General features: G+C 38.6%; 1 protein-coding gene across 1 annotated transcript; it reads right to left on the bottom strand.

Moving 5' to 3' along the window:
* Nucleotides 1-5652: 5652 nt before the first annotated feature.
* hoxc13a (homeobox C13a) lies at nt 5653-9198 on the bottom strand. The gene is made up of 2 exons (XM_071516721.1): nt 8535-9198; nt 5653-5912 (listed from the first exon to the last, which is right to left on the bottom strand). The coding sequence occupies exons 1-2, from the start codon at nt 9196-9198 to the stop codon at nt 5653-5655; spliced, it is 924 nt and encodes a 307-aa protein (XP_071372822.1).
* Between the last annotated feature and the right edge of the window lie 6708 nt (nt 9199-15906).

Raw genomic sequence — 15906 nt, 5'->3', positions numbered from 1 at the left:
CAAAAAAAAAGTTGGTAAATTGAGCATAGCACTGTCAAGGTCACTGTCTAGTACACTGTCTGCTCGGTATTGAAATTACTCTCTTGGATTCCCCTGGTCCTGTCCAGACAGGGTAATAGCGTAAACAAAGGGCTTTTCTTCCCTTTTTCTTCCTTTGATTTTGTGTAGGCAGGTTGCCACAGTTATAGCCTAGTGCAATCCTTTTAAAGTTTCCTCCAAGGAAAACAAACCTCCAGGGGTAGCCTACAAGCCACAAGAAAAGTGGTTAAGTTTTGGTTGAAAGTTTTGGCTGATACGATCCATTTGTTTACAACAACAAGACATTTCAAGTGGCCTTGCTACATAAATAGTAGACTATAATCCTATTTATATTTACGAACACTGTTTATGCTTCTATCTGATAGATTAGTCTTAATAATATAATTTGGAAATACTATACCAATATATATCCTTTATGAAAAAGAAACACATTTATAGTTGCTCAGATTGTATAATACTTAGGCCTACAAAAAATTATACAAATTGGACATCCCAGGCTAGTATTTACATTAAACCCTTTGCGTCGGCTTATAGGCCTATAGATACCAACATTTGAACTTGACCGTCACTATAAAAAAAAAATGCTATAATGCATAATTCTAGCCGGTAATGTAACCCTACCATAGTTTAGTCCCTTAAATAAGGAAATATTTATTTTAACAGGCCTACTAATTCCAGATGGAACAACTGCGCAACTGTGTGTGTGTGTGTGTGTGTGTGTGTGTGTGTGTGTGTGTGTGTTGTTATCAAAATAATAAATATACTGATTAAGTGTCACTGTAGCCTATTTGTTATCAATAAATTATGACTTTTGAAATAGTTTGGCTAATGTCAAGTTAGCCGGGGGGATTCAAATTTAATTTTAAAACGTTTTTACGCAATAAGTTTGCTAAAAAAAAAACGGCCTGTCAAATGTTTTAGAAGATTTTGTAGGTATCGGGACCATCACTATATTTTCATATGGCGTAAAAACAATAAGAATTGAACGGTGAATTCCAGGTTATTATCTTTATTGTCTTACTCTGGCATGGCATGCGATCTGCCAAGTTATCAGATATAAATCCAACTGCATTAAATCACAAACTATGTAAGTGCCTTGATTGAAAGAATTTTGTATGTAATGTAAAAAAAAGAAAGAAAAACAGAAAATGAAAATAAACTCCACTAAAATAACTATACAGGTGAAAACGATTAGGATACACATGGCTTCGGCTACAACTTCTACATTTGCTGTGCCATCAACTATAGCAGGTCTGAAACCATCACTGATAAAGCTGCTGCAGTAAAAAGATGAACAATATCAAGTCGATATTTGATAAATGCTATCAAACGCACTGGAAAAGACAGCAATATTCAACTGGAAATTATAACAATGCAAAAGATAACTTTGTTGAACTAACATAGCCCCAACTAAGAGCAAGTTGCAGCACTTCCTGATATTTTCCCCTCGTCACCACCAGAGGTTATCAGCCCCCTGTCTCATGTCTCAGGCAGACAGAGGCCTGCAGGTCTGACGCCTCCACGCACAAACAGGACCACTTTAACTTTTCCAACACTTCACGTTTCCGTGGCAAAATCAGTTTCTGTGTGATATGCGACGCGGATTATATCTTTTCGTTTTGTTTGTTCAGTTTGTGTTTGCTAAAACATGGCCTTGTTTAACCTCGTAAATAACTTCAATCTGGTTCCTGCTTGGTTCGGGATATTCGTTGTGGATACAGTAATGCCGGGCGTGCATTAGATTACTACAGGCGACTTTAACCACTAACAATTACAACTTTCAGGGAACTGTGTAGTTTGTATGCAACTTATCCCAACAGATTTTTTATTTTCTAAATTTGTAATTTTTCTACATTTGTAGTTAAGTAGGCTATTTGTAGTTTGTAGTTTAGTATTTGGGCATTTCTGTATTTTTCTGTCTACCGTTTATTTGCCATTTTATATTAAACACATTATTCTTTTAATTAATTAAAATCTTAATTGGCTAATTTAGAATGCATTTAAAAATATTTTGCCAACTGTCAGTCATATCCGACATAATGTTGGTTGAGGTCAACTATAATGTGGTTAATTCTTTCAATTATTCAAAGTGGGCTAAACAACTTTCATATGATCACACAATTTCTGTTGTCAAGTCATAAAAGAACATGGATGAAAATATATTTTGACGTAGCCCTATTTTTCCATAAACTTCATTAAAATTGCGCAAAACTTTACTCTGCAAAAAATCGAAATAATTCACAAAGTGTCTGTCATGGAAAATTAGCCAACACATTTCTGCAAGCCCGTGCATTTTTTTGTCCAGTGTATTTGTGAGCTAAAAGTCATAAAGCAAAGTCCATGTAGGCCTACCGGCATAGTAGGAAGAAAATGGCCATACCTTTAATCGTTATAGTGAGGGCGACGTCGTATTATAATTTCCTCTCGCTGTGTAGACAGTATGGCTGCTTGCTGCAGATTACTGGTGTTGGTGTGAGACGTCAAAAGTCCTACCTGTCCTTCGTGGTCAATAACACACACCTCATGATGAGCCTCATGATGAGTGCATGAAACCATTGGTGGTTTCAGAGGCATGAGCAGAACAAACCACTTTTAGAGGACTTCTGCAAAACACAAAAGAGCAGAGCCCAAATGTTAATGCTATGCTCTGAGAGATGGTCAGAAATGCAGGTCAGAGGATATCGCTACACTTCCCCTTTTTTATGTATTTATGGCATGTCATTAAGTCTGGCCGTCTAGACAGGGAAATAACACCTTGTTTGCCTACAAACAAACCGCCAGCATTGGTGTCCAGCCCCCTATTTATTATTCACAATCTGCTGTGATGTCAAGGTCAAAGTGACTGCATAGTCATGGTCAAGGGTAAATCAGGAGACCAGAACTTTCCAAAAAGGATTGGAAATCCACATTTGAAACAAGGCAACTACGAAGAAGCAACTAATTAGATTCAAATCAACACTATCAAAAGAACTGAGACCCTAGAAAAAGTTGGACAAAAAGTGAACAATGCAGTCAACAACTGGGCTACTGAGAAATTAAAAAAGCGGGAATGAGCTATAACGTCAGCGTCATTTTCTCCTCGCCGTATTAAAACAGGAGACCATTTAGGCCTAGACGTAAGAGTTATTTTGACGAAATAAGCAGAATAGGCCTCGTATTTTCCCGTTTCTACTGGCACGCATTTAAACTGTGGTAATCCTTCAATTCATCTTTAAAAAAATGCTTCTACTTCTACTTCTAAAGATTTGAGAAAGTCTTAAACAGTTTGAAGTTTTGCCTATACTCCAACTTTGATTATTCTCAGGACAGCCTTGTCTGAACATTTATTTTGCCAATAAAACCAACAACTCTACAACTATAGCTGAAGGAACTAGCCTATTGGCCAATAAGGCCTTCATCATAGGCTACTTAATAACTGGCTACGCTAATTCCACTTTTTAAAATCGATTCTTGTTAACAGTGACCGCATAAACATACATATTATGGGCTAGATCTGTGAGGTAGCAGTGTTGATTTTTCTGACAATATGCGCGAGTGTGTGTGTGTGTGTGTGTGTGTGTGTGTGTGTGTGTGTGTGTGTGTGTGTGTATTATCACAATTCATATTTGATTAGATAAAAAATGACCAGTTATTATAACAATAATATAATCATATCAATCGTCAAATTCATGGTACAACTCACCTGTGCGTGTTACACCTTCAAGCCTAGTGTCTTACTAAAATTCAATTTATGCGCGCGGGGCTGCAAGTCTAACGCATGCATGTGCAAAAGTAAATACGCAATATAAGCAACTCCAGTCATTCGCATATTAAAGACTTTACTATCTTAATTAACCAATTTATTCAAACTATCCTACAGAAAGTGTTATCAGCAATAGTGTGCAACATTGTTTTAAATACTAGACGATGTCGGGTAAAGATAAGTGCTCGAAGTGGCCACTTAACGTGCGGGTTTAAGTATATTTTCCTTTATTAGGCCAACAATAGTTTAACAACACATTTCTGCCTGTGGAATATGAAAGTGAATGAAAGGGATATTCTGTAGCAACTCAGTAAATGTTTATATTAGATGGAAGGCACAAATCGTTTAATTCACCATTCGGCCTATTAGAGAAGGTGATCAGCATCCTTCTGTAATCCTGCAAATAAACGTCTGAAAAGTAACATATCTCAGGCATGACATTTGATTCAAAATGCAGAGTGGGTTGGGGCAGGGTTGGAAAGGTATGAGTATATGAGTGCATCCCACTCATATCTCATATACCTGAGCAGACATACTGTGTGTCTCTGAGCTGCAGTCTGAACTGCTCCATCTGAAAAATCATAACCCGCAAGTCTTCATCTGCAATCAACTACAACTATGTGAAATAGCAATAAGTACGTCAAATATACATCATGGTTCCTTTTCTATTTTTCTTAGTTTTCAGTGTCACACAATGCGTTCTTGGTGCTTATAGCTTCATAGTGCATTATTCTCTCCTGTTTCCATAAACAAGGCTATGAAAAGCTAATAAGACTTGATCAAGTACTTTGAAACACAAAATCTTCAAACCCGCAGCCAAATGAAGTTGCGGACGACAGTGGTTAGAGGTAACAAGTTACATTGGTGCAACATAAAAGGAAAGGACATGCTGCAATAAGGTTGCTTGATTGATTGAATGTTTGATCATTTTCATAATCATCATTTATTTATGAAACACGTTACCAGTACGTAATTCAACACCACAATACAGTTCACATACTGCACGAAAGTAGGAGTTACAGGCTGCTTACAAGGCGTGTCATCAGCTCAAATGCTACACTAACAAAGAACAAAATAAAACGATTGTGCATTTATGTGTAATACTCACTGACTTTAATGGTTTACAATCATTCCAGTTGCATGACAGAATTATCCTTCACTGATAAAGGAAAACATACAGGTCTTGAGATATTCCAATTTACAGTTCCGCCATACGAGAGAATATGAATTAAATAATAAAGGCATTGCACTATACAGATTAACAACATAGCAGCCTTCCTTTTACCCTAGGCTTAAGAGAACACATCCCTACAGAGGAACACAGCTTTTGAAATTCAGAAGGCAAATTGAACCAAAAAAATTTCATCCGTTCCCCCGAAAGTCCTTTCTGAGAGCTCTTGGCTGAAGATGGATAGTTTTCCGAGTCCAACATCTTATTCTCCCTCACCAAGTCGTGTCCATATGGCGATTATCTTTCTTAAAATGACATCAATGAACCGTCTCCTCTGTTTTGATCTGCCTGTTGCAAGTCTTAGAAATGTCATCAGTCCTCTTGAGATTGGGTTTGAAAAAAAAAGGAAAACACGCAATACTTGTCTTTGAAATACAGATATCATTTTAAATATTATATATTTATATATGTACATTCATATAAAACAAATGTGAAGTGAATTTTCAATATTTTCACAGTTTTTAGAGTAAGTCTCTAAATTCAAAACAGGGGGCGTGATGGTGGCATGGCGATGATGATGGAACTTAAATAAAGACACAGCCGAAATGTTCTTCAGCCATGATTTTAAGCCATGAGGTAAATAAATGGCATGATGTTTGGGAAGATATCAGCTGCAGTTTCAAAGAGGTCGGTCATCTTATCAAGTGGTGTGCATGTGATTGTTAGTCTTGGATTTACTGACAAATTTCTTCTCCTTGACTCGACGGTTTTGGAACCAGATGGTGACTTGACGCTCTGAGAGGTTGGTGGCGGCCGAGATGCGCCTTCTCTTGTCTTTGGTGATGAACTTGCTGGCTGCATACTCTTTCTCCAGCTCCTTCAGCTGGATCTTAGTGTAGGGAACGCGCTTTTTACGTCCACGACGGTAACTGCTGACCTCAGGCTGCAATGGCACAACATCTGAAAAAAAATAATAAAAATACCAGGGAAAAATTAGACTACGTAAAAAGCTGCATCGTTACTTCATTTGCAAAATCACGAGCCTATTATTTAAGCACTGCAGTAGACAAGCCTAGACTAGTGTTGAAGCAAATTGGGCTTCAAAAAGAGCGAGCCCTTTTTGACAGATAAGGAAATGGTGTAATTCTCAAGACCGCTCTTTTCTTTCTGACAGAGCCTGACACTGTCTTTTCTTTCTCTCTCTTTCTTTCTTTCTTTCTTTCTTTCTTTCTTTCTCTGTGTGTGTGTGGGGGGGGGGGGGGGGGGGGGGGGGGGTGCAACAGAAATTATGTTACAATCAAGATCTCAGGTGTATTGCACCTGTTTAAAAGGGTCAATTTTCAAACCCTCACTAGTAGGCTAGCTCCATAAGATATATTTTACACAACGTACACAGTGACGGTGGGCCTAACAATACAATTGTATTTAATTTGATTTTATTATTATTTTTACTGTTATTATGGTAAATGAATTCAGTACCAAATGGCAGCCTCGTGCAAGTTTCTAATGGCCATGGTCCAGTTAAAGCAAAAACTGTATTTCCTACGCAGGTTATTTTATCCCATCACTTACCGATAGACTACTAAAATACTCAGATCCACACGTGTTAATGTTTCATCTAGTCTTGTACACAGTCAGAGACAGTTCATTATGAAGAAGGACCAAGCCGTGAAACTATGGAATAAGACTGTGCAAGTGTAAACTAACTCTGATTATGGAAAGAATAGAACCCAGCAGGAACTGACAGGCCAGTCCCTGCTGAGTCAAGCCTGTTTAGAAAAAGAAATCAGAAACTGGTAACTAAACCGCTGTCAATGGCAAAGCAGAGCTCTAACATAGTTAGCATAGTTACGTGTACATCATTTAAGTATAAGAAACAGAATAGATTTCTGAAATTCTGAAATAAAATTTCTGAAATAGAACTGTGGATTAAGACTATAACATTTTTTAGTTGTAGGGTCGTTCTATACCTATCTTTATGCAAAACCACAAAACTTCGTGAAATTGTGAAACTTATTTGTTCAGGTAGGCAAGGTTTCTGGGATTACAGCCTTTTGTCAAGACTCAAGCTCGGTGCAAAATCACCAATGAGAAACATGACAGGACAAGTATGGCAATACCTTGAGAATTGGTGGCAGGCTGGGAGACATGAAGCCTTTTACCCCAAGACGAAATATTCTCGAGTTTTGGGTTGTAGCCTATGTTGAATTATTTCCCCTGGTTTTTTGCATAGATTAAGATTATGGTAAAGACCCAATTAGGCCAAAGGGTATTCAACATAACTGTTATCACACCCTTGTTATTTTCTCCTACATACTACATATTTAAGTGTTCAGTTAGCCTAAAAGAAAAATGAAGAATAACTATGAGGAGCTTTGCTGTGTTATTCTATTTTATTAATTTCATAGCAAAACAGTAGGTGTGTGTGTGTGTGTGTGTGTGTGTGTGTGTGTGTGTGTGTGTGTGTGTGTGTGAGAGAGAGGGGGGGGGGGGGGGGGAGACGCGCGTGCTTGTGTTTTCGAATGTGCGCGCGCGTTTGGGTGCGTGCCGTGCTTGCGTGGCTTGCTCCTATGTATTTTCAACAAAAAGCGGGCCAAATGGCATGTGGGAAGTTAAGGACACGTCTGAGAACATCCGTGTCCGAAATTCACATACCTACAAATTTCATAAAGATTATAAACCCTTGTGGTAAATGAAGCAGTGTAGTAAACACTCTGTAAACAGCATACTGCTCGGGCCCCTGTATCCTTTATCAGATATCATGCATATTAAGTGTAAGTACAGAAAAAGACGAGCCTGATTTATAATGATATATCATTATATGAACTGATCAGTGGTTATGAATTATTTATGCAATAGGATGCTGGAGCATGCATTAAATACAAATGTTACAGACAAATGAATCCCCTTATATGCAAAAGGCTCTGGACACATTGCAGAGTGCTGCTGACAGAGATTCAGAGATTTATTGGCACAATCCAAACACAGTAGCCTAGTCACTATATTATCATACAGGGGGCAAAGGTATGCAGTGGTGCACCTTTCTATTCTGCGTGACTGAAACACTGCTGTATTCCTCATATGACTTCAAAAGAAAACTGCTGAAAGCAAATGCTCCATTTCTGAATTTATATTAACCGTTAAGTGACCAGCATACAATTCAAGAGCTACACACTGATGCTCAGTCCATCTTCAAGCATGGTTTTGAAAAAATGCATGATGTTTATGGTTAAGTCAAACTGAAGGACATGGCATTGCTTATAATTGCAGTCACTCCATGTAGTCCATAAAGGACCTATGATCACACACGTGAGGCTTGACAGTTATGTGTTTCTTCTGCATATCTTGTGCTGCCATGGACTTTTTGTTAAGTTGATATTGGCGCCTCAACACAATGAAAATCTTAGACTAAGCAATAACATATGAGCACAGTAAAAAAAATCTTTGACTAAACAATTTAAATAGCTTTCATAATGTCATGACACAGATGTGGGCAAAAAAAAGAAAAAGAAAAACTACAAACATAAATTCTCAACCTGTTAGAATTACCTTACAATAATGAATTATCAAGATTTTCCGTACCTGGAAATGGTGATTTCCAAAGATGAGTTGACTGCGTTTGTTCTTTGGAGCAGTACACCTGCCCATCCCAACCATTGGAGAGAGCCCAGTGCTGGTAGCCCTCCATTGGGATCAAGGCGTCGTGGCGCGGTTCGGGATGGGCACTGATACTGGGTACCACCGACACATCGAGATATCCAGGAACAGCCTGATACGAGCTGGCGAAACTGGGATAGAAGGCAAACTCTTTCGCCCTGCTAGACAGTTCTTCCGTGGGCAGCGCTGTGCTGGGCTCGGCGTATTTCTCTGCGGGATGGTACGAGCAAGGCTTCTGCTGCAAGTTCACGTTGTGCGAATGAGATAATCTACAACCGTAATAAGGGTTTCCAAATGGATAACCATAGCTCAAAGATGCACTCGATGAAGTTTGGGGAGCGGGGCACTGTCGGCCGGTGTCTGGGGAGGAAATATCCGAATAGACGGAGCCCTGGTGGGTCGCTATGGTGCCAGAATGTCGTCCCAACGCGGGGTGCGACATCAGGTCCCTGCAGTGGGTCGCAGGGCAATTACCGCTCAGTCCCTCCATTGTTTGGCTTTTATTCTGGTTGTTTTCATTCGGGCTTTTTTCATAAACGTACATCAAGGTGTCCGCCCAGCGTGGATGCAGAACCAGCGAAGTCGTCATATCAGGGGCTGCCGATGCTTTTTAAAAGTCGACTACTCCAAGACGGACACCTCATTTCCAACTACATTTTACACCAAGCGCATGCGCACACGAGACCCCCGTGTGTCCAGTTCATTAAGAATCTGGCACGTGATATGCTAACAAGTCCTACGAGATTGGGTTTGTGAGTTGGGGCAGAACAGCCCTTTAAAGACCCACTGCCTCACATGTCACTGTTTTTTCCCTGAGAATACCAAGTCATATCATTGGTTTAAATCACCTAGACCAATACCCTTAAAGGGGAGTTTAGATACTTTCAAGATTGGGGGAAACGAAAACAACCTGTGAAATTTGGCCGACTCCAAGGACTGCCAGAGAATAACATAAACTATAATAGATTTCACAGTTGTTATGCTGGAGTTATACATGAAATAAAAAAAATAAATGTAAAGATTTTTCAATCTTTGAATCTAAATATTTGAACCTGCTTGTTGGTGCATGAGTACAAAAACTTTGTATCCCACTTAGCCTATTGCTCAGTGGAGACAACTTGCTGTAGCCGAAAGATTAAAGAGTATTGTATGCATAAACATAGAGCTTTTGCTTGATTATCAAAGGTAACATTAAATAGAAAAATAATCAGTGGGGACTCCCATGCCCATATTCAGTTTAATATCCATGAAATATTTAAACATAGGCTATATGTGGACACAAAAGCCGCCTCATCTTATGAAGACTCTTTTCTTTTTTTTTCTTTTTTTTTTTTGAAGGACACTTTTTCTTTAAATCCAATGAGTAATTAGCATTTGGGTGCCTACATGCAATAACATATTTTGTAACAAAACCGATAGTTCCTTCTCACGGATAAATACTTTTCCAGCAGGTCTATATAGTAGGCTATTTTTGTTAACTAAATAGATTAATTAAAACCTTTAACTGGATTGAATTTAATAATTTCTAGGTTTTCTGTACTCTAAAAAATAGATTCGTTTGTATGAGGTGCTTCTTTTAAAACCAAAATTTAACCAGTCAAGTGAATAAAGAACGATTTGGTATTTACAGTGTAAGAGAGTGTGTGTGTGTGTGTGTGTGTGTGTGTGTGTGTGTGTGTGTGATGCAGAACCATTATTTTTAGTATCAGTAATGTTGGAATATCTGCGTTGTTGCATTTGAATCAGAGTCGTATCTAAGCGGTTACAACCACAAATCGAGGTGAAATCCAGTCCAGGTAAGCTAGTCTTATTACATGAAATTACATTTTAGACAAGAGAGTGTCTCTTAATTTACTGATATAATCACACCACAATAATAGCCAACAAAGCCTACAGGCCTAATGAATGATAACCTCCAGTAGTTTATATAAAAGCAGATCTGCAATATGTTTGTGCAAAAATACCATGGCTCGGTTTTACTATTCTGGGCTACTATAGGCTTAAAAGCTTTGTCAACGATAATCTGAAACCTAAAAATGACTATTAAACAAATCCGTGTGATGTCTCAATGTCACAAGGCTATTCATTCATATCACACACGTGGATGTAGACGCGCCTAGGCGAAAAGAAGAACAAGGGACCGCTTTCAGTTTTGACTGTGTGGAGGCTACAGACTATTCAATTAGACATCATGTTAGAGATGCGAACCTATTTCCCACAGGAACCCTTCCTCCACTATTTTACACGTTTCCTCTTTCAGATATGAGGGTTTGGCCACAGGCTCCAACTCATTTGAAAATCCAAAACCCGACACTTTCATTTTAGTTCATATTGTTTATTGTGAGTTAGCAGGCCTAATAACCCTGTTAGACAACCGACAGTTCAGGAATTCCTCTATTCCTTTACTCCTGTCTTTTGCAGGACTTCATTTAAAAATACTTCTGAGTTAATTTTCAGATCTTGACGGTGTTTTTGAGTTTCAAATGTTACCGATGGGATAGGCCCAGAGAATATCCATAAAATAGACTTTCTGTGATGCCTATCCCATGACTCACCCATAAAGCCGGCAACAAGCAGCTCTACCAAGGCTGCCTAGTTTATCAACATTTTTGCGCTGTTGGGTTGGCTTGGGAATAGTCAGACCACCGTTGTATATTTGTATATTTGTACACAGCACAGGGGAAGCTAGACCACTGTCCCTCCTCGGACAGAGACTAGTTCTTTTGTCTCACGGAAATTACAACTATGAGGGGCTCATCCAAACGGCAGCTGCACGGAAGTCCAAGGTCAAGGTAAAAAAACGCAGACAAACAGGGTCGTAATCAGAGTCTAGACAGACAAGAATGAACTTCACACTAGAGTATGCATGCAAACTAGCTGTAATTTAGAGACCTTTACTCTAAAATATCTGCTGTGTGTTAAGAGGAAAAGAACTCAAAGTAATCTCCTGTGTTTTTACTTAAAGGACCAGGAATTTTGAGAGGGCTTTTAGCTTTGGCAGGGACACCGCTCCTTCAAAACTGACATGTCGGTATGTCCATGAAAGCTCAAACTTTAGGAACTAAGGTGTTTATTGTTATCTCTGGATGTCACTATGTTATACTAAACCAATGCAATGTGTTTTCCCTCAGTATGACATTACACATTATTTCCAACTGCATATCCTATGGTAATATTATTGCCTAAGGGGTCAACGGATGATCTAGTTATGGCCAGTTAGACGGCAAAGTCACACAGAAAGTAGTTTAATTTTGAAAACAATGACCTTGATTTGATTAAATTACACTGTATGTTGCAATGTCCATAAATGACATGTTTAGTCTGTCTATGCGTTTTCTCCAAAAACTGTGACTGCAAATATGCTGTTCCCCTATCTATCGCAATTAATGTTAAAGGGAAAAGGAAACAAAATAGCATAATAATGTAAAAAGTCTAAATGAATTTAATAGCCATACGGAACAATTCATAATTGAAGGTTGTTTTCTTAGCTTTTGAAGGACTTTTATAATTATATGTCCAGAGTTAATAACGTGATTAATATAAAAATACATAAGCGTCTGGCGAATTTCCTCCACCGGTAAACTGCCATGCCCTGAGACATCAGTAGCCAACTAGGAACCACATTCATGCCAGTGATGATATTTTGGCCAATATCCTATAGGCCTGCAAAGAATAATGGACAATCAATGGTAAAAGATATAAAACTACAACCCTTAATATTTGTTTTCAGCAGGCCTACAACAGCATTAGTTAGGCTGTAGACACACATGGATTCTTAAAGGATGGAAATTAGTTTTTCAACTTTCTCATGCTCACACTATATACGCTAAGGTCTACTTTTGTCCAATGTAAACCACACTCTCCAACAAAATAAAACCTTTAACCCATCAATATAGACCATTTAGAATTTAAAAAAAACAACTGACACTGCCAATTGATTTGAGTGTGAATAGTGAATATTTTCCGACCATCCTATACTTTTGTTTTCTGCGGCGGGGCTGCTCTTGTTGACGACTGGATTTGGCCTTGAGGTAAAACTTAAAGTTACCATGGCCAAACCTAAATGGCATGAACTAGCAAAGTTTAAATCTTATTTAGACAACATAGCCCGTATTTTAATCCTTCTCCAATAAATGCAAATACTTAATAACAGTCAACTACTAGGAATTGTCACATGGGCCACATACTTGGGAAATTGTGATGTTCCATTATTCATTTGGACCACATTCAGATTTAATTCAATAGTGCTTAGATAAATGAAATGATGGCATTATATGGCCTCTTCGGAACACCTAAACCGAATTTCACAGCCTAAAACCTTTTTTTTTTGCATTAGAGTAATATAGGCCCACAATGTCCATTGAAGTATCCATTTTAGCATATAGGCTACACAGACAGTAGTCTATGTGTTTTAATCTCAAACTGGTGGATGGTCTTGTTTAACCTCTTTTCATTTCATTCTTATGGCATCTGCAAAGTTTTCATGGCGAGATTTGCAAAAAAAAATGCATTTAAAGAACTCGTTTATAGTTTTGTATTCAGTCTTAAAATGTTATTGTTTTTAACACGGAAGTTAAAACAAAATCTGCCAATAGGGTGGGATAATTCAATTTGTTTCCAGTGCGGTTTCACTTATTTCAGGAATTTTCTACAAACAAGTATCAGTATCTTCCCACAAGCCAGAAAACGGCATGTCACTAGTACCAAGAAAATTACACTGGATTGGAAACAAATGAAATTATGTCAACCAACTGGTAGATTTTTTTCCATTTGCTTTAAGAAAGTACGTTATTAACACAATAGCAGATTCGATGACTTGAGATTGATATTTTTTACAGTGTTCCGTCCAGACGTTACACATCATATCCTCCCAGACAGGCCCTGTCAGACGGAGAGAGTATAGGTTTGATGGGGAGATGGGGGGTGGGGGTGGGGGGGGCAGCTTGTCCATTCCCCAACAAATGCTGCCTACCTGCGGCTTCCGGTCTCAGGAACTGACTGGTCTGCACATGACCGAGCCCATACATCTTCTGCAAGTAGCCTATGCAGTCTACACTGCAGTGAAAATCTACTTTTTTCAATATATTGTTTGAATCATGTCACATTATTTTGATACTTTTGCAGCGTAATCCCACTTATTTCAAGATATTGCCTATTTTTCTAAAAACGCAGGGAATGACTGCACTGAATTTATCCCATTTGTCAGATTTTTTTCCACTTGTTTTAAGGAAAACCAAATTATTAGACTCAATAGCTAGGCCTACTTGACTAAATGACTTGTTAAACTTGATGGTTTTGCAGTGTAACCCCTTCAGCGGAATTACTTCGTAACAGGCATCCCCGAGTCTGTTTTCTACATGTACGCTATCAATAGGTTAAATTAAGAAATTAATAAAAATCAGCACTATTACTTTTCAAGTATGCATCTCACCAGTCTTGAGAGTGATGCAATTGTCCTGGGGGATAAATCCTCTTTGAACAGGCGATGTAGGGATTCAGGAGTGGGTTGATAGTTTGCAGGTAGAGTGTGTGCCATGTCGAAATCAGGCTGCTTTTATATTTATGACTTGCCAGCCAGCTTCAGGCTTCGCCTTGAGATCAAACCATTTTCATGAAATAAATGTATAGGCTAATATTGGCAATCTTACTGAGTAGGTGATTTTGTCAACCAAAATAACCAAATCTATAGTTTTACGCACTATAGGCTGCAGAATATAGGCTAATCAATTTTCAAAATGAGGATTCGTATGTGGGGATAAAGTGTTAGTAAATGAACATATCCAAACAACTCGCTGGAATAAACTTTAGACCCATTTAAGTGCCAACACTAATTGAATGGATCAAAATCTGAGTGCAGATGCATTCATAAATCTCACAGTAAATCAGGATTGATCTAAGTCTTGGACTCCATGTTCATTTCGAAGTTGCGTGTGAGTCACAAGCTCCTGGTACAGCGCGTTAGATGCAATTCTTCACATCAGCGACTTCATTTGCGGTAACTTGAAATGGTACATTTTCCTCCAGAAAGGGGAAATTCTGTCTCCCTTTAGGTTGTCTATTGACCTGTGTCTGTGTGTATGCATGCGCTGTGTGTGTGCATGCGTGTGTGCGTGTGTAGGGGGGGTGACAGAGAGAGAGAGAGAGAGAGAGAGAGAGTGAGAGAGAGAGAGAGAGAGAGAGAGAGAGAGAGTGAGAGAGAGTGAGAGAGAGAGAGAGAGAGAGAGAGAGTGAGTGTGTGTGTGTGTGTGTGTGTGTGTGTGTGTGTGTGTGTGTGTGTGTGTGTGTGTGTGTGTGTGTGTGTGTGTGTGTGTGTGTAATAGAGAGAGAAAGGGGGAGGGTGGGGGTTGCTATGTAAGCAAGAATGGCCAATTTTCATGAAACTATTCCTGCAAACCAAAAGACTTTAACATCTTGGTATTTTCCCAATCGTGCTGGCTTTACGTTATGATAACAATTTAGACATAATCGTAAAAACCACTGGGCCAACTATCCGGGCAACAGGAAGCCATGTGATTTTGTCAAGAAAATCCTACACCCTGGTTCAAAATATCCAAGTATGGCACTGCAGTGCTGCTGCAGGATAAACTGACTGAACTGGCAACACTCAGGACAGGTCTTCACGGAATACATCCGCTCACATGCACACACGAAATGATGGTGTGCCAAAACGATTACTAAAGAAAAAGATTATTTCACAATTCTCCTTGCTTCAGTTTTCGAAATCATGGTTTTTGTATTTCTGATAGGCCCTAACATAATAGGCCTACCTGTAGTTATATATGCACAGGAACATGTTTTTAAGGAGCTTCTTACAGCGTCGTGCAACATATTTTCATTGCTACAGACAGTAGAGGTTTGAATAAATAGATTAACCACAACACCTAGGTTTGTATTATTATATAGTAGTATTGGTATTAGTGCATATTTGCCAAGTGACACGTCCAAAATTAGTAAAATAAAACAAAATGAATAGGCCTATAGAAACAAAAGTATAGAGTTTAAAATATATACAGGGGTGCGGCGGACAGTAACACCCATATGCATTTATAAATACACAGGATATGACTCAGTTTTAGGTATATGAGGAATAGAGTTTAGCCACTTCTTTTAGACGAAGCCTAAATCTTAATCATGTAAATAGACAGCATCATAGTTTCAAACTGATGCAGGTTCTATGAAGGTTGGTTCGTTAAAAAAATCATGAATGTTTTTGTTTACTGTGGGTTTCTGTTTATATTGGTTCATAGTTTCCTTACGATATCACCAACTGGAGCTCATAGTTTGCTCACTTTTTTTA

The sequence above is a fragment of the Centroberyx affinis genome, unplaced genomic scaffold (genome assembly GCF_046629955.1).
Source record: "Centroberyx affinis isolate AG114_WGS23_722 - 3 ecotype Tasmania unplaced genomic scaffold, CSIRO-AGI_Caff_v1 ptg000428l_1, whole genome shotgun sequence".
Classification (NCBI taxonomy): domain Eukaryota; kingdom Metazoa; phylum Chordata; class Actinopteri; order Beryciformes; family Berycidae; genus Centroberyx; species Centroberyx affinis.
Note: the sequence above shows the minus strand (reverse complement) of the source record. Positions and strands in the feature narration are given on the sequence as shown.

What these genes read in the sequence shown, in the direction of transcription:
- hoxc13a (XM_071516721.1), bottom strand. Translation starts at nt 9,198, where the DNA reads ATGACGACTTCGCTGGTTCTGCATCCACGCTGGGCGGACACCTTGATG. An exon ending in TTGGAAATCACCATTTCCAG is followed by an intron (nt 5,913 to 8,534) that starts GTACGGAAAATC and finishes ATTTTTTTTCAG; the next exon opens with ATGTTGTGCCATTGCAGCCT.